General features: G+C 44.5%; 1 protein-coding gene across 2 annotated transcripts in view; it reads left to right on the forward strand.

Moving 5' to 3' along the window:
- The window catches only part of CDH4 (cadherin 4), a 678282-nt gene extending 653397 nt beyond the window's left edge, over positions 1 to 24885 (forward strand). For both annotated transcript variants that reach the window (XM_029071066.2, XM_029071067.2), the window contains 5 exons: positions 2668 to 2901; positions 7347 to 7580; positions 13466 to 13605; positions 17068 to 17232; positions 19785 to 24885. In XM_029071066.2, the coding sequence (XP_028926899.1) occupies positions 2668 to 2901; positions 7347 to 7580; positions 13466 to 13605; positions 17068 to 17232; positions 19785 to 19991 (980 nt within the window). In that variant the 3' untranslated portion in view covers positions 19992 to 24885. The remainder of the gene's footprint in view (positions 1 to 2667; positions 2902 to 7346; positions 7581 to 13465; positions 13606 to 17067; positions 17233 to 19784) is intronic.
- The last annotated feature ends 887 nt before the right edge of the window (positions 24886 to 25772 follow it).

Below are 25772 nucleotides of genomic sequence, written 5' to 3' on the forward strand. Positions count from 1 at the left end.
GAGGATGGATGAAGCTGAGATTGTGATGAAGGAACGATTCTCTAAGTTTCTCAGGATATTGGAAAAAGAAGCAGCATGGCCTAGTGGATAGAGCTTGGGCCTGGGAGTTGGAAGGACCTGGGTTCTAATTCCTGCTCCACCGCTTGTCTGCTGTGTAACCTTGAACAGATCACTGAACTTCTCTGAGTCTCATTTACCTCATTTGTAAAATGGGGATAAAAGACTGTGCGCCCCATGTGGGACTGGACTGTGTCCAACCTAATTAGTCTGTATCTACCCCAGCGCTTAGTACAGTGCCTGGTACATAGTAAATGCTTAACAAATATCAATTAAAAGAAGAGGCTGAGAAGCCTGAGTGAATCTGAAGTTTGAAAGAATCACTGGGATTGTTTTGCAATTTCTTCACCAGAGAGGAAAGGAAATATATCAGCTAAAAGAGTAATTCCTTTTAGGAAGCAGGCAGTGAACAAACGTGGAACAAAATTGCCTTTAGCTCGAAGGGGGAAAATGAAGAATATCGAACCTTTAAAAGAACACACACTGATTTTATGGCTGGAGGGAAGTCCCTGAATTAAGGGAGTCTGAGAAACAGGATAGCTGTAATCAAGCTGTCCTGGTGAGGAGGAGCTCCCAGGACAGTTTTCTTTTCCAACATGGGGAGTATGGCAGAAATCCAAGGAGATCAATTAGCTAGGGATTAGGCAGTTGTAGTATCTTTATTAATATTTATAATAATTGTGGTATTAAGTATTTTACTATGTGTCAAACACTGTTCTAAGCTCTGGAGCAGATACAAGCTAATCAGGTTGGACACAGCCCTTCTCCACATTGGGCTCTCAGTCTTAATCCTTATTTTACAGATGAGGTAATTGGGGCACAGAGAAATGAAGGTCCCAAGGTCAAACAACAGACAAGTCGCAGAGTCAGGATTAGAATCCAGATCCTTCTAATTCCCAGGCCCATGCTCTATGCACTAGGCCATGCTGCTCTTTATTAAGGCTAATGGGGATCAGAGGAAGATGCCCAATTAGGGACGAATGACCCTGGAGCCCCATGTTGATTTGGTGAATTAGGGGTGAATCAGAGCATGGTCCATCTTGCCTCTCTTTTTTACCCTCCAAAGGACTCCTAAAGCCTGGACAGGATGTATTTCTGAGCTTTCTCCTATTCCCATCCCCTCAACCCACCCCTACCATCCTACCCTGCTCCTTCCCCTCAACCCACCCCTACCATCCTACCCTGCTCCTTTACTTACCACAACCAGAGACCCTGAGCTTCCTGGTCATACAAGATGTAACAACCACTTCAGAAAGAACATTAAATTAAAGCTAAACGTACAGCTCTGTCATTATTTAAAGCAAAGTCTGCTTGAGAATTGCAGGTGATTTTGGTCACTGCATCTTGGGAAGAACATAGAACTGAAAAAGTATCTGGAAGAACAATTACAATAATTAAAGGGGTGGAGTAGCTTCTATGTGAGGAGAGCAGCATGGTGCAGTGGAAAGAGCACGGGCTTTGGAGTCAGGGCTCATGAGTTCGAATCCCAGCTCTGCCACTTGTCAGCTGTGTGACTGTGGGCGAGTCACTTAACTTCTCTGTGCCTCAGTTCCCTCATCTGTAAAATGGGGATTAAGACTGTGAGCCCCACGTGGGACAACCTGATTCCCCTGTGTTTACCCCAGCGCTTAGAACAGTGCTCTGCACATAGTAAGCGCTTAACAAATACCAACATTATTAGGAGAGTCAGAAATAATTAGAACTTTTCAGTCTGGTAAGTCAAAAGCTCTAAGGGAATGGATTGAAGTTTATAAAATTATGAGATGGAGACAAAGTGGATATAGAATTCTTGTTCACCAAATTCCACCCATTGAGACTTGAATATGGTAGGTTCAAAAAACAATTTTTAAAAATAATTTTATTTACACAGTGAATTTACTCTTTAAAGAAACTGAGCAGAAAGAAAATATCAATATGTCAAGAAGATTTAGATAAATTCACATATGCTGGTCCATAATGCATTACTTTCCAAGCACTTAGTAAAGTGCTCTGCACACAGTAAACACTCAATAAATACGATTAAGTGAATGAATTACTAAAGGAAAACTTTTGGACTGCTAAAGGGGAGAAGTTAAAGAGGTTAGCTGGGATAACTCTCCTCATAAGGGCACATGCCAAAGATTTTCACCTGGAAACTGATCTTGCAAACATCTATTATGAGACCAATGTTCAGACCCAGTATGTCAGTGCTTAGGGTCTCATGAAATGAAAGTGGTAAATCAAGTCCAGGTGATGGAGTAGAGGGCAGTTGGCATGGAGTGTACTCCTCTTGTACTCCTCCTACCTCTGAATGTGAATGAAGGCAGTGGAGATACTGAAACTTTTTTTTTCCACTAGGGAAAAGAATTTCCACCTTTCACTCTCCACCATTTCACCATCAACTTCATAACATCAACTGCCAAGCCCTGCTTCCCTCTCTATTTCCCAGGCTTCTCCTCTCTCTTACTGATGTCCTGTCCCTATCCACTCTACAGAGCCCTTCAGTCAATCAGTTCTATTTACTGAACACGTTTGTGTGCAGAGCAATGTACTAGGCACTTGGGAAAGTACAATACAAAGAGTTGGTAGTGTGTATATGGTGTGTGTATATCGTCTTGCTATCTTTTGTAGGTATACCCCCAGCAAGTGGTACTGGAACTCTTCAGATATACCTCATAGACATCAATGATAATGCACCTGAGCTCCTGCCCAAAGAGGCCCAAGTCTGTGAAAAGCCCAACTTGAATGTTATCAACATCACCGCCGCAGATGCTGACATTGACCCCAACATCGGACCCTATGTCTTTGAGCTTCCCTTCATGCCATCGGCAGTGAGGAAGAACTGGACCATCACCAGGTTAAATGGTAAGACCCAGCAGGAAATCCCACTGGCTAATGGATTTCCAGAGATCACCAAGCTTTCCTTCCTAAGCCTCCACTGGTGCCTTTTCCTCTATCTCATGAGCCTCGTACAGACGAGATAGAGATGATTTATCGTCAGACCTCCGAGCGCTTGTGGCACTTGGCTTTTTTAATGCAGTTCGTAATTATAACACTTATCAGGGCTGACCTGGATATAAATCATCCATAATGGCTAAGTGGAAAGAGGCAATTATCAGTCTTCCTTATGTCCCAGTGAAATTGTCATAAGGCACGACCAGGATCAATGTTTGCTCCTCTGACTATAACTACTGGAAGGTGGCCTTTTAATTTCCCTGGAGATAATGGTGGCAAGTAAATGTAGAGATTGCCCGTCACGATGGGGGTTAAGTTCGACACACCTTTATCAGCGATCAGAGCCAACTTGGGAACAGGGCTGAGAAGCATTAAAGGGAAGGTGGGCCCTGAAGTGTCTTCTATGGGCACTACCCAACTACAGAGTGAAATGGCCCAATGCACATGGGACTTTCCAAACATGTCTCCTCTGCACAGAGAGCAGTTATTAGGCCCCTGGGCTGGAGAGATTCTCCCAGATTCTCGGAGAGTCTTCACACCAGGAGAATGTCTGCTTCTGGTCACTCCATGGTGGAGTATCATGATAGGTTTTAGTAAAGATTCATTAGAAAGCTAATGATCCAAACTCATCAGTATAGAGGCTACATCATTTCAACAGTGGCTCGTGAGTAGGACAGGACCTTAATCAGGTCCATGCCCTGTTTGGTATCCCCACTTTCTTTTATTATTCCAGTGTCATTGTTTGGTCCGGTCAATCAGTTTCCTCTTGTACTCCTCCTACCTCTGAATGTGAATGAAGACAGTGGACATACTGAAACTTTTTTCCCACTGGGGAAAAGAATTTCCACCTTTCACGCTCCACCATTTCACCATCAACTTTATAACATCAACTGCCAAGCACTGCTTTCCTCTTTACTTCCCAGGCTTCTCTTCTCTCTTAATGATAAGTCCTGTCCCTATCCACCCGACAGAGCCCCTCAATCATAATTGTATGCAGAGCAATGTACTAGGCGCTTGGGAAAGAACAACACAACAGAGTTGGTAGACGTGATCCCTTTCCACAAGGAGCTTACATTATATGAGGGAGACAGATAAGAAACAAGAATGTTCACTCTCCATTCAAATAAAAATTACAAGTAAATTACAGGTAGGGTGAAATAGTAGAGTATGAGGATATTTACATAAATGCTGTAGGCCTCGGGCAAGAGGTGAGGGTTATAGGTAGGGGAAATGAGGGCTTAGTCAGGGAAGAGCTTTTGGAGGAGATGTGGTCTCTGGGGGATCCAGCAGAGAAAGTCTCTGGAACGGAGGCCCTGATCAGTTACACCTCTTATTTTCCATCGGGCCAGCTTGTATTCTAAACAAGGAGCGCACAGTAGAGTCTTCATCAGGGTGGTACTAGACCACCACACCTGGAAACATCACTGATCACAGCTTAAGCAAGGGCTGGCACACGTACATTCAGCAGGTTTCTTTGGTCATTCATTCATTCATTCATTCAATTGTATTTATTGAGCTCTTACTGTGTGCAGAGCACTGTACTAAGTGCTTGGAATGTACAATTCGGCAACAGATAGAGACAATCCCTGCCCAACAACAGGCTCACTGTCTAAAAGAGGGAGACAGCAAAACAAAACAAGGCATCAATACCATCAAAATAGATAAATAGATTCATAGACATATACACATCATTAATAAAATAAAGTAATAAATAATATATAAAAATCTATATAAATATATGTAAAATATATATATAATATAAAAATATGCACAAGTGCTGTGGGGAGTGGAAGGGGGTAGAGCAGAGTGAAGGTCTAGGGGGAATGGAGAGGGGAGGAGGGGCAAAAGGAAAGGGAGGCCTCTGGGAAGGCCTCCTGGAGGAGTTGACCTCTCGGAAGGGCTTTGAAGAGGGCAAGAGAGTTAGCTTGGCAGATGTGAGGAGAGAGGGCATTCCGGGTTAGTGGTAGGATGTGGGCCAGGGCTCGAGGGCAGGACAGGTGAGAACAAGGCACCGTGAGGAGGTTAGCGGCAGAAGAGCAGAGTGTGCGGACTGGGCTGTAGAAGGAGAGAACGGAGGTGGGGTAGGAGGGGGCCAGGTGATGGAGAGCTTTGAAGTCAAGAGTGAGGAGTTTTTGCTTCATGCAAAGGTTGATAGGCAACCACTGGAGGTCGTGCCTGGCTGAAGTTAGCTCAGACTTAGAGCAAGCCCTGACGTAGTGACACTTGTTAGCAGATTGGAACCATTTTGGAATGTTTACACTATTCCACCAATGGATCTGGAGAAATAAATGTTTTTACAGAATTCTACACTTCTTTCATTTGATAGGGCTTTACTAGCAAGGCCAGACAAACGGCAGTCTCTCATTCAGTCTTTCTCTCTTTATCTCTTTCCATCTCTCTCATTCTCTCTCTCTACCTCCTTAATCAGGCTCATGTGGCTCATGGGAAGTAGCATGACCTAGAGGAAGGAACACAGGCCTGGGAGTCAAAGAATCTGGGTTCTAATGCTGGCTCTGCCACTTGCCTACTGTGTTAGCTTGTGAAAGACACTTAACTTATCTATTCTTCAGTTTCCTCATCTACAGAATGGGGATTCAATACCCATTCTCCCTCCCGCTTAGGCTATGAACCTCATGTGGGACAGGGACTGTGTCCAATCAGTCTATCTTGAATCTATCCCAACGCTTAGGGCAGTACTTGACCAATAGTAAAACCTTAAATGCCGCCATTGTTACGTGGCTGCAACTGGGGGTATCTTCTCTCCTATGGCAGCCCCCAACCCACAGACTCTGAAACCCCATGGAGGGAAGGGAGAGGGAGGCCACCTACTTGCAATTTATTTTCAATTGTTTCCCCTGCTAGACTTCAACTTTCTTGAGAGCAGGGATCAGGTCTACTAACTCTGCGTTACTCTCCCAAATGTTGTATACAGAATAGTCACTTAATACTATTAGCTAATTGAGAGACAAATGGTAGTCTGTACTTGGTCAGTTGCATGGGTAGGTGCACATCAATCCAGGCCCAGCCATGCCGGACTCTGTGCTATGAGACCATAGAAGACCTTTCTAGGGCAGGTCACAAAATGACAGAGCCAAACTTGGGCTTCCTCCAGCTAGAGACCTACTTTGGGGAAACACAGTGGCTACGATGCTGGCATAGTAATAATAATAATTATTATGGCATTTGTTAAGCGCTTACTGTGTGCCAAGCATTGTTCTAAGGTCTAAGGTAGATACAAAATAATTGGATTGAACACAGTCCCTGACCCACATAGGTCTCACAGTCTTAGTCCCCATTTTACAGTTGAGAGAACTGAGGTACAGAGAAGTTAAGTGACTCATCCAAGGTCACACAGCAGACAATTGGTGGAGCCACAATTAGAACTCATGAGCTTCTGACTCCCAAGCCCATTCACTATCCACTAATCCAAGTAGCTTCCCGCTGCTTCTGTCATGCCAACATGCTCATAGACTACATAGCCCACTAAGCACCCTCCTGACCACCCACCACGCCCATGTCCCTTGACTCTGACCATCAGATGGGCAAACGCCTCTTCCCCAACAATTAGAAAGATGAGTGGGTCGTGATGGTTTAGACTGAAGGTGGCTTAATGGAGCAGGAAGAAGCCCAAGAACTGCTCCCTGCCAGGAGTCATGTATTTTTTCCTGTAGACCATGAAAACCCTCATTGACCAAAGACCACATCCGAATTGATATCCTAATTCCTTTGACTGTTCAACTTTTAGCTCCTTGAGAGTGAGATTGTGGCTTTTACTTCTCAGTTACCTCATCTGTAAAATGGGGATTAAGACTGTGAGCCCCATGTGGGACAACCTGATTCCCCTGTGTCTACCCCAGCACTTAGAACAGTGCTCAGCACATAGTAAGCACTTAACAAATACCAACATTATTATTATTATTATTATTCTATCGCACATCCGCAAGCACTTAGTAAAGGGCACTCTGCACAAAGTTGATGCTCACTAAATAGGATTGTCTTCCCCAGTTCTGAGTTTGTTGCTTCACGCATTGTAAAAACACTGTCACTACCGCTAGGACAAAGCAAGAGGTCTGACTTCCCCGGCTACCTAGCCTCCTTTTGTCAGGAAATGATTGATTCAATACCCTGCTCCTGCTGAGTCCCATTTGACACCCCACCCCGCCCCCACCGCCCAGGGAAGGGAACAGAGTTAACCTACAGGATTTGCTTGTTCTAAGGTAAAGTTGGTGTTAGGAGGTGCTTTGGTCTGCCCTTGCTTCTCACCACCAGTACTGAAATCCAGCAGATGCAGGTCATTGGGGTTTTTTGCAGCTCCTGACCACCTCGCCCTGTTCGTTCTGCTCTGCCCCCACCAGGTGACTACGCTCAGCTCAGTTTACGGATAATGTATCTAGAGGCCGGCGTGTATGATGTCCCCATCATTGTGACGGATTCAGGAAACCCTCCGTTATCCAACACAACCGTCATCAAGGTCAAGGTGTGTCCTTGCGACGAGAACGGTGATTGTACCACTATCGGGGCCGTCGCTGCAGCTGGCCTGGGGACGGGGGCCATCATCGCCATCCTGATATGCATCATTATTTTACTAAGTAAGTTCCTTGCCCTACCAGCTACTGCTTGCCCACCAGAATCCTTGCACACCAAATAGATAATACCTGAGCTTATCTTGCCAACCTGACACAGAGCTGCCCAAACTCAGCCCTACCCTATTGCCCTGCCAATTTAGGGTGTCCTTTCTCTCCACCCAGCCCACCCCCGAAGCTCCAAGAGCCCATCGCTCTGCAGACACATTTAGCGGCTCTACTCTGAGGGGTCAGAGATCTCGGGCCACAGGGAGGCTTTGCCGTCTGTCCTAGGTTCTATCAGTGACCTGGCTCTGACCAGACTACCAGATCAGTAGGCTGAATGAGGCTGACTGGTGCAACTCACTCACTGTTTAGTTTGGTGATGATGTGTGAGCATTGGAAAAAGAGCAGTCTAACTAAAATTTAAGTTATCTCAAAAAAACCCCCAGCATTTTAAAATAGAGCATTGGTTTTCAACCAAAATTCTTCTTCGATTTGCTTTTATAAAGGGAATGTTCCCACCACTCCATGATCCTTCAGTTAGCCACTCCCATCCTATCACTGGGCCAGATATGGCCCGGGGCCATGTTGCACTAGGGCCAAATTAAGAGTGTCCCAAAGTTAATGAGCCTGATAGCATTTAGATCATTTAGAATAAATCAGGCAGTTGCAAGAAAAGCCCTTATGAAAAGTTGAAAATTGGGGCCCAAGCTAATTCAGGGGCCAAACCCACTTTTGCTTATTTCATATAAGTTCACACTGAATTTATTATTTTGTACACCCTTTATTTTGAATCATCCTAATTAACTTTGATTCTGGTAACTGGAGGTAAAAGAAGTTAGGCAGTAATCCCCTTGCCCCTTTCGACATCATTCCCCCCTTTCCATGTCATTCCCCCCACCCCCTCTCTCCTCTATTTCCATGGCCTAGAGCATGGGCCTGGGAGTCAGAAGGTCATGGGTTCTAATCCCAGCTCCATCACCTGTCTGTTGTGTGGCCTTAGGGAAGTCACACTTCATCTGTAAAATGGGGATTAAGACTGTGAGCCCTATGTGAGACAGGGACTGTGTCCAACCCAACTATTTTGTTTCTACCCCAGGGCTTAGAACAGTGTCTGGAACATAGAAAGTGCTTAACAAACACCATTATTATTATTATTATTATTATTATTATTCCCATCCTATTTCCTTTCCCATTTACTGCCTCTTCTTCTTTTTCCTCTGCCCTACTGCACAGCCTCCATCCTGCCTCCTTTTTCATGTTCCTTCCCTCCCTTCTTTGTCCCTCCCCTCCTACCCCTCCTCAAGCCACCAGGCTTCTGTTCACCCTGTCTGGTAGTCAACTCTAAAGGGAGTCCCGGAATGGCCTTCTCAGGTAAACCTTCGGAATCACATGTCCCCAAGAGAGTGGACAGCCTCACTCCTGGCAGTACTGTTTTGGACACAATCCAGGGGTCCCCAAACTGTGTCCTGAGCCACAGCTCTGAGCCATCCATATTTGACACCAACCTTTGAGTGACAATCATGTCAGATTCCTTTCCATCCCAGCCTCCATCATCCTTGGGGCTGGAAACGTTGCCTTGGGGTGGGAGAGGAAGGAGCCGGTCTCCTCTTTCAAAAAATCAAATGCTGCTGTTGTCTACTGCATCCATTTCTTTAAGTGACAAGGTTCTGGTTTGAAGCTGGCTGGCTGAGTTTTCTCCAAAAGAGAGGGAACTAGTCTGGTGAGAAAAGTAAGCGGAGTTCTTTCTCATCGTGAAAAACAATCGAGAAGAAAGCAAAGGATTAAATGAATGAGGGCTCTAGCTGGAGCTGTTCGATTGTCCTAATGCACTCTAGGATACATCAGCTAGCTGATGTTAATAGTATAAGTTGTTCTTCCTGCTCTATGCCCTCCATTTAAACACACTGCGATGGCGGATGAGTGTGAAGCATGAGATGTAAAATTGTAACTGTCATTAGCTTTAATGGGAATCCCACTGCTTCGTCCTGCACATTGAAAATGAATATTTACCCCGGTGACTATTTTGTAGTTTCCTGGGTATCTGCCCCTACTGTGCCAAGTTCTGCTCAGAGTTACAGTGTTATCATTTTTATTTTTGCATTTGCATACATTTAGTTAATGTTAGTGCTCATGAAAATGCAGAAGTGATAGCACCTCACAAATCTAAGCCCTCAGGGTCCTGCAGTTTCTTTCCCACTTCTCTGCCAGGAACTTCTTGCTGCTGGCCTGAAGTATCCAAGTTCTCTAGTACCAAGACCTCTCCCAGAGTCACAAGTGGGGTGGGGCTTTGCCATCAGTGACTTTCTACCTCCCTGACTCGGAAGATCCACAGCCCCAGAGATGGCATATTGTGAAAGGGAATCTGGGAGGGCATGGGCGGCAGGAGAGAATTCACCTGAAGGTGAAAGCCGACACAAAGACTCAAAGTCAAATTCTGAAAGTCACTCTGCTCTCATTATCCATTGGTCTGCTTACCCCCTTCTGCTGCTTTTCAATGAGGCATTAACATTTGTTTTGTGAAGGAAAATTAGGCAGGAGTCAAACTTTACAACCAACTATCAGAAGCAATTAAACTAGACTTACTTTTTAAACTACTATATATACTCACCATTAAAGTATGATTTAACTTACTAAAAATTCTGTTGACTAAAATTAGCCTCGGTGAAAGGACTTTTGATTTAAATGGTTCCATTTTTTTAACCAATCTCAGAACCATCTTACCCTTTAAAATGATGGTTTTTATTATGAAAGCTTATTTTTACATTCATTGTCATTCTAATTGACTTTTTTGTGCTTGAGAGCTGAAAGAGCCCCATGAAGGATGAGAAATGGAATTTATGATGGGGGTTTCATTTAAGTTTTTCCTCCTTTTAAAATACGTTGGCCTCTGAGTAATGCAAAAGCACCCAGAATGCTAATTTGAGTAAGGGACCTTTGACCTTCTATGCCGGGTTTTTTCTCTGGGTTAAAGCAGATCAGACTTTGGAACAACCTTATGTCTCAAACAATATCTGGTATTGCATTCTGGTTTTTGTGGGTCCAGTTCAAGCTGGCAGCTTTGCTTCTAGTTCAACTACTTAATCTCACACCCAATTAGCTAGGCAGGTTCACCACTGACACCCAGCCAGGTTCCAATTTACCACACCATTTTGTCTTCGTAATAAAGATTTTGCCTTCCTGACTAACCATTTGCACAGGTTGGGATCTACAGAAACAGCGGGTCCAAGAATAGACACCTTCCCCTTCTCCTCCCCATCCTGCCTCCACCCACTCCCTCTCCCAAATCTGTCCCCCATAATCCAACAGCTAAACTGGCTATTCACTGTTAGCTTTCCCCACCTCCCAAAGTATTCACCAGGTAGCTGGATAGATCACAGGCTACTTGAGAGGAGAGTCCTTGCAATAAAAACACAAAACTTGAAACCAGTAGATTTCAAGAAAACTCCCCACAGAGCAAAAGTGGGTATCTAACCCACAGTAATGTGCCTTTCTATTCTGCTGGGTGAATAAAAGGAAGGAGTGCGCACTACATTTGCTATTGATATTTTGAAGGTCTCCCTTTCAAGGTAACTCTAAAGGCAATAATGGCATACTTTCCCACCAGTAGGAAAAAAGGTAGCGCATACAAAAAGCAGTGGAACCATTATAATATTGCCTTTATGCATCAGGCAGGTAGCTTGTTGTGCAAGATTTTCAGAATTTAGAAGAGGGCTTTAAAAGCTTATGAAATAGCTTAGAGGTTTCTCATCAAAAGAAAAGTTATATTTTTATTTCACTGCTGAGCAGATCTCAGATAAACAATAAAGAACTGCTGAACTCTCTAAAACTGCGCAGTGAGCAGGAAGGGAGCCCAATTATTGGGTGTCCAGTCCCCTCCTGTTCACTTCAGTGCATTCTTATCGGGCTTAATTACTGGATGTTCAGCAGAAGGGGGATAAAGATGACCTCTAGTCTTCCTTTGCGCTCCAGAAGGCCCAGCCCTTGGCAACTGTGGATCCAGCATGCCTTTCTCCTCTTGATCTCACTGTTTCCATTCTGGAACACTGGGAGAAGGAGCAAAAAGCATTCAGACCTATGGTGAAAGACTCAGGAGAGTGTCCAATACCCACATGGTGAGACCTCCCCAAGAAGCTCCCAAACCGCTCCAAGTTGAAGGAGCAAATGAAGACAGAGAGAAAAAGATACCAGTCAGGGCGCACTTCCCTGCTGGACAGTTTGGCATTTGGAACTGGTTTGGCTCATGTGGTATCAGAGCCTGGGTGCCAGATCCCGGTTTACACAACCACAGATACCAAGCCAAAACTATATCCCCACGATATGCTCTAAAGTAATAAGGCAAAATCAGGATTTGGAAGCTGAATTGCTCAGATGGGTTTAGATATGTGACATTGATTTATGCAGATATAAACCCCCCCTCAAGTTACAGAGTCTAAATCCTCCCAAGTCCACATTTCTTACTGATGCTAGTGTACCTAACCTCATTTTCATTCCAATTAAAAGGGGATTGGCCAGTAGTTTGGTCAGAATTTGGTTGGGGGGGGTGGGGCATGAGCTGAAAGCCATTTCTTTAAGTTCACAGAAGGCTTGAGGTTTCCCCAGAACTCACCTTTTCATGCTGGTTTCCTCTGTGACCTAGGGTCAGCTCACCTGATGGGCTGGCCTGGAGGGTTGGGAGTCCTGTGCTGTTCCATTTACCCCTTTGCCAGCCTGTCTGAACTCTGGGGACCACTAAGGGCCCTGCAGTGAGGGTTTCTTGAGCAGTAGTTGAGTTGGGGAACAGCCCTAGGAAACTGGAAAAGCCCAGACTACTCTCTGCTAGGTGAGCCTGTAGGAGAAGGGGGAAGCAGGTTGCTCTTCCAGTGGTAATTCAGACATTATTCCTAATGGAAAAGACAGGGGAAAAAACAGCATATTGTACTGCCCCTTAAAAATAGGAAAGATTATGGAGGCAACGTGCTGTTTCTGAATTTCTGAAGTTCCAATTTTCTTCTTTCCCTTAATCCAGTACTTGCCATTTCCCCAACAAGTCCCATCCAGAGCAAATCCCTCCAAAGTGTCATCACTTTCCTCAATTCTTTAGCTTTCTTTTCCTGTCTGTAGACTGATGCCTTTTTTATGTTACCACTACTTACAATAATAATAATAATGTTGGTATTTGTTAAGCGCTTACTTTGTGCAGAGCACTGTTCTAAGCGCTGGGGTAGACACGGGGGAATCAGGTTGTCCCACGTGGGGCTCACAGTCTTAATCCCCATTTTATAGATGAGGTAACTGAGGCACAGAGAAGTTAAGTGACTTGCCCACAGTCACACAGCTGACAAGTGGCAGAGCTGGGATTCAAACCCATGACCTCTGACTCCAAAGCCCATGCTCTTTCCACTGAGCCACGCTTACTTCTAAAGCTCATCTAATCTTCGTGTGGAGGAAATATTTGGGTGAGCAAGTTGAGCCATCTACATTTAGGAGTTTACTTATAGAATTGACTACAGCAGATGTTCCGCCACTTATTGTCTTACTGTCCATGTATTTAGACTGTGATTTTTAATCTCCTCTGTTTAAAAGGGTGGTGTGTGCCCTTTAATCCAGATTTGTTCTGCAAAAATCTACCTTCCCATCAAAGCACTCAAAAAATCCCCGGCCTGGAGCTCTTTACAACAGCATTAACCTCTAACATTGGTACAAACATTGCGTTGATCAAATGGAACAAACAGAACAGAGGTGGTGTTTACCTCTGTTGTTTGAGTTTAACATCGAATCTGCTGCTGGCTTTTCCTGAGAACCATGCTCCAGCTCTTCTGGGAGGGTTAAAGTTGGGGGTGCTTTAATGCCCTGTGTTCAGCAGATGCAAATCATAAAGATGGTCTTTAAAATCCCATTACTCATCTGCATATCATTTGCTATTGCAGCCATGGTTTTGCTGTTTGTGGTGTGGATGAAACGCAGAGAGAAGGAGCGGCATACTAAGCAGCTTCTGATTGATCCTGAGGATGACGTGAGAGACAACATCCTGAAATATGATGAGGAAGGTGGAGGAGAGGAGGACCAGGTGAGATGGGTGTCTGCAGTATGAATCACCTATAAATCATCTACTTTACCCTCACCTCATGAGTCTGCAGCACGCATGGATTGTCCTAGGGGTTAGCACAGTAGCTAAGCTTCGTGGGTGTTGCTGTGCCACTGGGATCATGACTCAGTCACTCAGTCAATCAATGGTATTGATTGAGCCCTTACTGTAGACAGAGTACTGTAGTAAACGCCTTGGAGAGTACAATCCAACAGAGTTAGCAGACACATCCACTGCCCATAACAAGCTGACAGTATAGGGGGAGATAGACATTAATATGAATGTCATGATGCAGGACTTAGCAGGGAAGGATTTATCTCCTTCCCTGGATAGACACAGAGTTGTCAAGGCTGATGTGTCCCTGCCTCCTTTCCCCAGATGGGAAATTGGATCATTGCCAGCAGTTGACCGGTCAGCTCTCTAAGTCATAGGTCTAAGTTATTTTCATACTTGAAATATTCACCTTGTCCTACATGCCACTCATCCGGCAGATCACTCTGGTAAACAACAAGGACACCTGCCTGACCTCACCGTGTTGGGTTTCCAAGAATGATGAACTGAAAAATGCCTACCAAGAAGTCCTGCCCACCATACTCCACCCCCAGCCCACACCCTTGAGTATAGACTTTCTGAGACCAAGATATAGGTAATAGGTGGCTGGGCACCTGCCAAGGTCTAAGCAATTTCCTCTGAGATATCTGGGGCCCTCAAGTTTGCTGGAGGGTTTCAGCCACCTCAACTTACCACCCTTCCTCAATGGCCCCCAACTATTGTCTTATTTTTCTGGAACCATAGACTTACATTAGTTTTCTTTATATAGCGAGAGCTGCATGATATCCAGTTTCTAACATGCGTCTTTTTTCTTTTCCTTTCTGGCCTTCACTTGTGAGAAATGTCAGAATGCATTCAGAGATTGTTTTTCTCCTCTCCACTGCAAAACCTATATCAGCAAAGCTCTGCCTCCTAATTGAGCCATAAACCCAAGGCCGTTTGAATCCATGGAGACTGTTGCTGGGAGAGGGCGTTGAGCCAGGGAGGCCACAATCTGCCCTCCTCTAAAACATCTTTGCATATTAGGTGGAAGGCCCTTACTAACTCACAGCCCTTCCCATCTCTTCCAGGACAAGCATCAGCTGAGGAAGGACATGTTGGGGGTGTGGGGGACTCTGAGCTGAATTTACTGTTTACATTCACATTCTTCTTTGCCTAATTTCTCTCACATTCTAGGATAATTTATAACAACTGTTCTCTTTGATTTGACTAGGATCCTCCTAGGCAAGCTATAAAGCTATTTCCTGTTAAGGTCCCAGGTGATGAAAAAAGTGCCACTTGGATAAAATGGAATCTGATCTCTAGTAATAATAACTGTGGGGCTTGTTAAGCACTTTCTGGGTGCCAAAAACCGTACTTAGCACTAGAGGCTCACAGGCTAAGTAGCGCAGGGAATAGGTATGTAATCCCCATTTTGCAGATGAGGAAACTCAGGCACAGATGAGCTGGTGACTTACCCAAGGTAACTCAACTGGAGGAGCCAGGATTAGAATTTAGGTCCCTGTGCTCTTTCCTGTAGGCCACACTGCTTTTCCCACCCTCAATATAGTGTTCTCCCAGACCGAATTTCCTGGAGGATTCACTGTGCCCTTGTCCATTTTTTTCTTTTGCTGATGTTGTTGTCTAAAGGTATTTGTTGGGTGCTTACTTTGTGCCAGGCACTGTACCAAGTGCTACCAGCAAATCAGGTTGGACACAGTCCAAGTCCCTCATGGTGCTCATGTACTTAATCCCCATTTTATAGATGAGGTAACTGAGATACAGAGAAGTTAAGTGACTTGCCTAAAGTCACACAGCAGATAAGTGGTGAAGCTTGGATTAGAGCCCAGATCTTCCTGACTCCCAGGCCTGTGCTCTCTCCATTAGGTTATGCCACTTCTCTGACTGATTTTGTCAAGGGCTGCAGTATGAACAAGCTGCAGTAAGTCTCAGGCCTGCCATTTCCCTCTCTTCCAGGGCAACCCTCTTTTACTGTTGCTGCATCACAAAATTAAGCCCTCGGGACCAGAAATTCAATATCAACTTCAAATTAGGGCAAAGGAAAAGGATTGAAAAATCATAAAATAGTAAAGACATCTCAGGCATTTGATTGCGGAATTTGCACACCCAAACATGGTACAGTGGATCTTTGAAAATCCCAGGATTGTCTTTGAGTCTGTAGATGCTGTTACAATGAGCAGTGGGGTACTGACTGTTCCCTGGTTCCCTGTGGCCTGATAGAGAGGGACGGTTCCTTCCTAAGATCCAGAGTTTGAGCAGAGGTCTGCAGAGAGCACTCAGTGTAAAGTAATAATAATTATTATTATTATGGTATTCGTTAAGCGCTTACTATGTGCCAGGCACTGTTCTAAGAGCTGGAGTAGCTACAAGATAATCGGGTTGGGCACAGTCCCTGTCCCACACAGGGCTCATGGTCTTAATCCCCATTTTACAAATGAGGGAACCAAGGCACAGAGAAGTCAAGTGACTTGCTCAAGATCACACAGTGGCAGAGCCAGGATTGAAACTAATGACCTTCTGACTCCCAGGCCCGTGCTCTATCCACTAGGCCACACTGCTTCCATTAAAGTGTATGTTGTAGTAACATTAGCATTTATTGAGCACCTACTTGGTGCAGCTCACTGAACTAGGTGGGTGGGAAGTATGGAATAACAGAAGTGGCACGTTCCCTGCCCCGCAGAGAGAGGGTCATTTTTTTTTAATTTTGAAAATAAGCTTGAAACATGTTTAGCTTCAGAAAGCCTTCATTCAGGCAGGGCAGTGGTTGGTTGGTGATTCAGATCCTAGGCATTGGATCCTCTAGCTAAAATTGCACCAGGCAGAATTGGGAGAGAATTACCCATGGGACATTAGTAGCATGGCCCCAAATCCCTTGGGGATCAAGAGATGCATTCTTTGATATAGGGAGCCCTTTCAAGTCCCTAGGGTGTTCACATTCCACCTAATGTCTTTCTCCCCCACTAAAATGTAAGCTCGCTATGGGCAGGTAATGTGTCTACCAGGTCTGATGTATTGTACTCTCCCAAGCAATTAGTACAATGCTCTGCACATAGTAATACTTCCTAAATACCACTGATGGTGAAAAGATTGTGGAAGTCCATCTCCACAAGGAGAACCCTGGTTCAGCTCCTAAAACTCCCATATTTTGGAGCTAAGAGTATGAAGCCCTGCACAATGGGCATGATGGATGTACCCCACATCTGGGACTAGACTGCAGAAAAGCTCTTTCTGGCTTTTCCTCAGCCTTGATCCCTAAATGTTCAATGTTCAATATGTTTGCATTTTGTGTGGGATGGGAGGGGGTGCACATTGGTCCTTTTTTAACACTGAGTGGTCGGATGATTTCAAAGACCCTCTCCTCCTGATTTAATGGTACTTCTCTGTTTGCTTTAGGATTATGATTTAAGCCAACTCCAGCAGCCTGAGACGATGGATCATGTACTGAACAAAGCACCAGGAGTCAGAAGAGTGGACGAGAGGCCAATTGGTGCTGAGCCCCAGTACCCCGTCAGGCCCGTGGTCCCCCATCCCGGGGACATTGGGGACTTTATAAATGAGGTGAGGTCCGGATGCAAGCTTTTCCTGTCACGCAAAGAATGGAGTGGGAGGAGGTGGATGACCTTTGCAACTATTATTTGGCACACTATTTGCAAAGGAACAGGGGAAAATTTATCCCACTACCCCTTCACCCTGGGGGACAGTGTCACTCCAGAGATATCAAATCAGGAGTACCAAAATAAGACCAAGCAAAGCTAAAATCTGTATTTCCAAATTCCTGCTGCAGCGGCCCTAATATCTGCAAAGACCCACTTGTTGAGCTAGCGACAGCCTGTTAGCTTGCAACTCTTCTATACCATGGCTTCCTCATCAGGAGAGAAGGTGCCAAGCACGTGGATGAGTCAAGTGTGCTGGGAGTTTGGTAGTTCACTATAGTAATGCAGTTCAGGCTTTCACAGGAATGGCATTTCTCGAGGCTAAAATATGCTCAAAATTTTTTGATTAGGTGAGCGTTCTGAATTATTCCCTTTTCTTGGAAAGACCCCTCAAATAAGAACACTTAGCAAGGGAATGGTCTTATATGGCTGCAGCTTAGATCTCTCCCTCTCGAGTCTTTAGGAAAAGACTAAATTCCACATCTCCTCCAAGAAGCCTTCTCTAAGTCTTTATTTTCCTTATTTGCCTCCCCTCTGTACCAACTATGCACTTGACTGTGTACCCCTTAAGCACTTCAACACTCTCCTCAACCCCCGACTCTTATATGAATATCCTGATATTCTACTATTTTCACTATCTGTAATTTATTTTAAAGTCTGTCTCCCCTTGTAGACTGTAAATTTGTTGTAGGCAGGGATGGAGTCTACCAACTCTGTCGTATTGTACTTTCCTAAGGGCTTAGTACAATGCTCTGCACACAGTAAGTGCCCAATAATTGATTGATCAGCAAATTTGGTAGATGTGTTGCCCTGCTTGGAGGCTGCAGGCTGGATCAGGTGACCTCTGAAACTCCTTCCAGATAGAGCAATCTTTCTACCCAAGAGGTCATAGCCTTTTACCCACAGTGGCCCATCATGTCTACTAGATAGAGCATGGGCCAGGGAGTCAAAAGGTTATGGGTTCTAACCCCAGCTCCGCCACTTGTCGGCTGTGACCTTGGGTGAGTCACTTAGCTTCTCTGTGCCCCAGTTCCTTCATCTGTAAAATGGGGATTAAAACTGTGAGCTCTATGTGGGACAGGGACCCAATAGTCTTGTATCTAACCCAGCGCTTAGAACAGTGCCTGGCACATAGTAAATGCTTAACAAATACCACAATTACCATTATTATTATTATTATTATGTCTCACCATGTCACTTGCACTAAACTCATTTTAAAGCTCCTCAGCTGAATAGAGACTTCAGGCAGGTTACATCTCTCACCTCAGGTCACAGAGTCTGTGCCAGGACAAGGGACTGAACCACTTGCTTCTTCAGAGTCTGCTAGGTCTTACTGGCTCTTTAAATTTAATCCTACAAACCAGCCCTGTCTTTTCCTTCAGCCCCAGAATGTGTGACAAATTGTTTTTAGCAACAATATATTTAAATGTGTAGAGTAAACTAGTTAAATTCTTCCCTTCTGGAGTGAAGATAAAAGATCTGATTCCCATTTGGAGGCTGCTGACTTGTGAATATCGCATGTTCTCTTAAGCATGGTGGGTAATATGGAAATTAGGGCATTTAAAGGTTAATTGAATCATCACACTGCACTTTTCCCTCTTAAAAAGCTTTGCCGACATTATATGATTAGACCTTTCCATCCCCTCAGGGCATATGGACTGATCATTAACCTCACCTCGTGGAGAGAGAAACTGAGTCAGGGGCTTGTTCTCTGGCTCCCTGGAAGGGGAAAATCAGAATTAGAAGCTAGTCCTGCCATCTTTTGCTTCTTGAAGGTTTCATTTGCTCAGTTCTCCTTCTGGAGCAGGGGATTTGGACACAATCACTAATAACTGGCTCCACAAATTTGGCAGATGTGGCCAAATCAACAGCTGTCAGTCACTCGTCCAGGATTGGACTGACTGAGCCTCCAGGGGTACCGAGCTTGAGAGCCATATTAAAAAACGTATATGGCTTCTACTCTCGAAGGCTTTACCATCTACGTAACTGCCCACCTAATAGGGGCAATAAGATCGATTAACATTCAGGGAACAGTAGTATTAACATGGAGGGAGATAACGCTGAATAGAGGGAGACTGTAGATGGCTAATGGATTGGCAAGAGAAGAATAAATTGGAGAAAGCATCCTGGAAGAGGTGCGTCTTAAGCTGCCAGGTAAATGAGGTAAGGTACAACTTGGCAGAAGCAGGGAGCTTACTGCATGTGGATAAATTCCCATTAATTGCAGCTCGGAATAAGATTCCCTACCACCGCTCTGGGTAACAAAAAGGTTCCCACTGCATTCCACATCCCTCTGTGCATGAGTCACCCGTGGAGGTAAAACCAGCTAGGGAAGCTTCGGGAGCTGTTGGAGACAGTGACAACACCAGTTCAGTGCATGTCACAGAAGCAGGCAGGCCATCGGCAGATGCTTCTCCAGCAATGTGCCACCTAACCCCATGTCTCTGTGAACCCCAGGGTTTGAGAGCAGCAGACAACGACCCCACAGCACCTCCCTACGACTCCTTGCTGGTCTTTGACTATGAAGGGAGTGGCTCCACGGCAGGATCCGTCAGCTCCCTCAACTCGTCGAGCTCTGGGGACCAAGACTACGACTACCTTAATGACTGGGGCCCCAGGTTCAAGAAACTGGCAGACATGTATGGAGGAGGTGACGAAGATTAACTGACCTCACATTATCAGACAGAACAAAAACAAAAAAAACCAGAAAAGCAAACGGAAGACAGAGAAGCAAGAACTGTACAAAAGTGGCAGCTTTTTTAATTACTCCCCCTGCTGACTGTGTTATTTTTAGTGGTGAGTTAGGAGTTACTTTTTTTTTTTTTTCCAGAACATTGAGCTGTCTAGCATGAACACTTGTGGTCTCTGCTGCAATTTTTTTTTTCAGCATCAGTGGGGATATCGCTCATTATTTGCTTTAAAACTAAAGAGAGTGAAAGGCACTCTGTCTTAACTTGAATTTCTTAGAACAGAAGCACTGTTTTTAAAAAATATATATAAAAGTGCCTTTTGGTACATGTATCAGATTCCCTCAATCTCAGGAGCGATTAAAACAAAAAAGTCTCAACCATCATGGGCGGCACTCTCTATGACCCTAAGCCAGTTCTAGCTGTGAAAGAGTTAACAAAGGAACTGTGGAGTTGTTTGGGTTTTTTTTTTTTTTTTGCTTTTTTTTTTTTTACAAAAAAGAACAAAACAAAAAGTGGGTGACTTGTTTCACAAAATTAAAAAAAAAAAAATGTTTTGAGTCCAAATCTGAACAGCCATCTTCTAGAGTACGCAGGTGGTGAATTAGTCATCTTTACTGTACATAGTTTAGTGTTATCAGATGCAAGTATTGACTGGGATCTCTCCTCTCACCTGGTCACACTCGATGTAGCTGCATAGAACCTAACTTTGATAAAGCCTTCGACTATCCCTACAAAGAGTCTCCACTAGACCTGGCCAACACTCTACCACACATCCCGAAATGACCAAATCTGCATCTTTTTTGTGCTGAACTTTCAGCGTTTTACTCCCAGCTTTCGAATCATGTAAATAGTGGCTGGGTGACACGCTGACGACAGGCATCCATATCGATGCTTGATGGTTTCCAAGTACAAATGCCATTTTCGTTGCTTGAAGTTTCGCAGGGACTTAACCAGGCACCTCAAACCCAAGGTCAGTGTTAATGCCATTGCCTCTTCAATTAGCTCCTCACCATAACTTGAGTTTTTAGTTTGTCTAGTAGAGTGTTGATGTCTCCAAGCATCAATAGCCAAAGCTGGGCAGCACCATGAACAACACCAGCTAAAGTGTGTCCTTTATACTGGTGGGTATTAGACACTTCTGTCGATATTAAATGTCTGCTGAAGAGCAACCATGGCCTAACCAATACTCTGTGGTTAGTGCTCTGAATATGCTCAAACAATGCCAATTTAGCGAGGGATTTTGCAGCATCCAGAGAGAATTGAACCTCAGTATTAGAAATGGTAGCAAACTACCTAGTTTATATGTAGGGTCATTTTTAACCAATAACAAATAGATATTAGATTTGAAAACTGCATTTTTTTCCTTTACTGATTTGGACTTGTGGGTTTCCGTCTAATGTTTGTAAAACGAGTTAGACTGCATGGATGTATAATGTAAACCACGTTTAATGGATTATGAGCCACTTAATTCATATGCTATGAGTTCTTGGATTCCCTATGTTTTATATTCTGCGAATGATTTGCAGTGGGTATGCTAAAAATTGTAAAAGCGCTTAGATCTCTTTTCCTTTCGATCCAAGTCTGTGCACAGTATCAAAAAGTGATTATCAGGGGATGATGATGCTTTTTATGATTGTTTTGATATTTAGATTGATTCTCAAGTTGAATGCTGAGCATTAAAGTAGAGTGTGTGAGAGGGCCGTAGTAACAAATGGATATCGTTGAGGAGAGCACATTAGGCAGCAAGATCTTGGCTTTAGATTTTCAAAATGCTCCTAGTGCATTTTCTACTTGACTGTAGCATACATTTTCTATAAAATGCAATTTCTGTAAATTAATGAGCATTTGAAACATGTGCTGTTTGGACCAGAATGTGGAAAATGATGTATGTGGAAGGGACACACTGGCTATGTTGTGTCAATTACAAAATGTGTGCTTTCCCCCCTGCTCCTTATTGTCTTTGTTTCTGGTTCATCCTTTCATTGTCCAGGAAGGAAACCTATATGGAGAGTTTCTGGAGGAAAGGAAATGATGGATGGTAGGGCCCCAGGAAACCCTTATATGGCAATGTTGATAGTCCCAGGGCATTACGATTGGAAATTGGTCTGGGGATTGGGGAGTGGAGGGGTGGGGGGGGCAGGGGAGGCAGATCAAATTCCTTGCTATACAGTGCAGGTTATAGTACCTAATGCCTGTCAAAGTCTTGTCTATGGAGGGAGGTTCTCGACATTGATCACATGGCCTGCAAACTGTATGAAACCCCTCTTTTCATTTCCACTGAATCCCTCTTCCAACCCACTTTGGGGCAACCTTTCTGTGGGTGGTCTGATTCACATTTATCTGATGAAATCCCTGCCATCCCTTCCCTTCTAAGTCTCAGTTCCCACTCATACTGAGTTTTGTTTTATTTAGTGTTTTAAACTTTCTCTGGGGTTTGTCGATCATTCCGTCCTGTGGCCTTTTCTCTGTATTATCTCCATCCCCTTTTGGGAAAGCATCAGACTTGAACCTACATCATAAACAGGTTAATACCTCCTAATGGAAATCCCCCTGGCAACAACAAAAAAAAAAGCATTAACAATAAAAATGCACTTAGTGTGGCTTGATGATCAGTAGCCATTAGTGTTTGTATCTGAAGGGGAATAAGGAAGAGGTGTGGGGGAGGGCGGAGGAATCGGGGAGAGAAGGGATAGGTGGGACATCCAGTCTGAGAGACCTGAGATATAAGTAAATAGAGGCCAGCAGTCACACTCTGGCCTGGATTTTTTTCCCCTCTATGCAGGCAGCCGGTCGCTGAAGAGCGTTCCTCACTGAAGCCAAGTGAGCAGCCAACCAAGGGGAGGGTGGGGTTGCCAGCCTTGATGCTCCCCAGATCTAAGCCTTGCTATGCAAACTATTTGGAGTCCTATAGCCAATGGGAATGATCTAAGCCACTTTTGGGGGCAGGTTGGGTGGGGGCTCGGATGGGGATTTGTGGCACTGTTGATGAAGATGTTTGTGGAATGATGGGGTTGGGGTTGCTGAAATATGAATTTTTTACTACTGAAAAACTCATCTTTAGTGGGCGACCCTTTAAATCCGAAGAGTCGATTCTGGAATGTGGACACAAAGGACTTGAAAAACGTGAATTTGGTTCCTCCCAGGCATTTTGAACTGCAGCCAACATAAGGCCTTTCCCTGAAAATACGAGACCTAAATATATTCTTTTATCCCATGCTCTCTCTAAGCTCTGAATTTTCCCAGGAAAGGAAATGTGAGCATTTGCTTCAGGGGGTGAGGTGGTAGATATGCTACCGAGCTGCTCTCCGGAGAGAGAAAATTAACTTGGCTAAGATACTCTCATTCTGTCTTGTCACTTTGAACAGCAAATGTTTTGGAGGCCAGGTTCACCACCCAAGTCAGTAGCATGAGATGAAACCATCTGGAAGAAAGTGAAGTCCGGGCCCCATTCACCCTCCCTTCCCCTGGGATCAGTCCAACCAGACCGGGCTTCAGGAGGAGTAGAAAGTAGCCATCTCCCGTGCTCTCATCCATTGCTTCAGGCTTTCCATTTATTCCTCTTTAGATCTTACCACTGCTTTCAGGCACTGTAGCATCTCTGCATGTAACCAGAGCCATGTTCCACTGAGATAAGAGCCAATGGGACTTGATAATTTCCAAACTCCAGATATTCCCTCCCTCACACGCTCCTTCCCCTCCCAAAGGCAGAAATGGTCCCCAGTAGGAGCCCCGGAGTAGACATAGATGGGGGTCACTCCCAATCCAGGAGACCAGGCCCTGAGCCATGACTTACCAAAACTAATAGAACAATCAGTGTCAGCGTATTTATTATGTAGCTTGTACATACAAAGGAAATACACATAAAAAATATCCCTTAGAGCAAATAAGCAGACTGCAGCCAGTGGGAAGGAAAGATGCTGTGGGCTTAAGATTCATGTTCTTTAGAGCATTCTTACTCGGGATGATCAATGATCGAGATCAGGAGGAGGGCCACATGATGTGGTTTGTAGGAAGTGCAAAATTTCTCTGGCCCATGACCATTCAGTCACTCAGCAGTAGGGCTGCTATCCCCAGGTAGGGGGCCACTAAGCATTTGGAGGTTGTTTCTCCCGAGGAGTCTTTCTTTCCAACATTGCTCAGATTAGCAGAGTGGAGAGCCAAACACTGTGAAAATGTTGGGTGACTAGGCCCCTGGGGAGCCTCTGGATTCCCACGGGTGAGTCTAGGCCCTAGGCACTTACGTTCAACCAATAAGACAACTTGATTTTCTCCAAAAATTTTCAGTTTCCCCAAAAGCCAAAATAAGAGCCATCTCAAGTATGCAAAGGGAAAAAAAAGAAAACAACTAAAACTGCTCACCGCAAATGAACATGTATGGACTGTAGGCCTTACTTAAAGCCACAAATCAAATAGGGAGAAAGAACAAAGGGCATATATAGAATCAAAATGCTTTTTTCTTTTTTTCCTTTTTTTCTTCTAATTATTTTCTCCTTCTGCATGCATGTTTCTTTTGACAATGGACACAATGTGTAGCAGCCCGCATGATCGTGGTTGTTTTCGGGAAAGACTTCTGGTGTACAATGTATTCACACTGAAACTCCAAGCATCGCGCAGTTAAAACAAGTTCTGACTTTTTTTGTAACTGTCAACAGCACAACTATTTTGTATTGTTGTTTGTACCATTTTGTACCAAAAAAAAAGAGGAAAAAAAGGGAAGAGAGTCAATGTTTTCAATGTGTTTTTAGTGCCACTGCGATCTTGGTTCAAAACTGAGTAACAGCTTTGCTGATTTATTGTGTATCAAAGCTGAGCTGGGGCATTGGCGCATTGCTCCGGTGTAATAAATAAAGTCCCCCTTTTAAAAAGTCTGACTTGCTTTTTCTTTTCATTTAAGTAACAAACCAAGAAGTTAATGAAGTTCAGAAGAAGGCTTTCTTTAAAAGCAGGAAGATGAGCATGAGCAATAAAGTATCTGGAAAGATCCTGGCTTCCACCCAAAGTTGTGGCGGGTTGTGTGGCAGCATTTATTATCCTAAGGTCGTCTGCCTTTTTTAAGCAATTGTTCTTGAGGGGGAAATGCCTTTTTGGGAGGGTAATGGACTCGGGAGAGCTGCTAGCCAGTCAACCTTAAGGCAGGCATTCTCGACGGACAATTCTGGATCAGCTCTCAGATCTGGCCTGAAATCCCAATGGAGATTGCCACTGTATAGAGGATGAAGAGGCAGGAGAAAAGGAAGGCACCAGGCTGCAAAAACAGGCTAACAGGATATCCCCAGAGAGAAAGCTCGACCAAAAGTCAATTGCTGGAAGTCACCCTGGGACAACCAACAGCTAGCCACTGTGAAGCAAAGGTGAAGACTGTCAATGAAGACCACTGCTTGTGCCTTGTTGTCCTGCAGGGAGTGTTGTGCCTACCCTATAAAGGAGGTGAATCCTCACTGACCATCCAGATCTCCCGACCAGAGGTTTCTGGATAAGAACCATCTGCTCCAACCCACCCCAGGAACAGAAAGAGTTTCGAAGCTGCTACTCAAATACTGGGACAGAGGAAACACAAGCATGAAAGTGTCAAAGAGCACTTCTTGTGTTGGTGCTCTCTTCTTTCCCTGTGTCAGTCTCTTCCCTTTATTTTAGCTTGTCTCTTTTGGTCCCAGCAGTAAAGCTGAATGTCAAGCAAAAATTTACTGAACCAATTCCAGGGAGGGCTGACCCACACTGACTGGGCCTCAGACATGCTGTAGTACATTGTTTCTTT

Source organism: Ornithorhynchus anatinus, chromosome 8 (assembly GCF_004115215.2).
Source record: "Ornithorhynchus anatinus isolate Pmale09 chromosome 8, mOrnAna1.pri.v4, whole genome shotgun sequence".
NCBI classification, from domain to species: Eukaryota; Metazoa; Chordata; class Mammalia; order Monotremata; family Ornithorhynchidae; genus Ornithorhynchus; species Ornithorhynchus anatinus.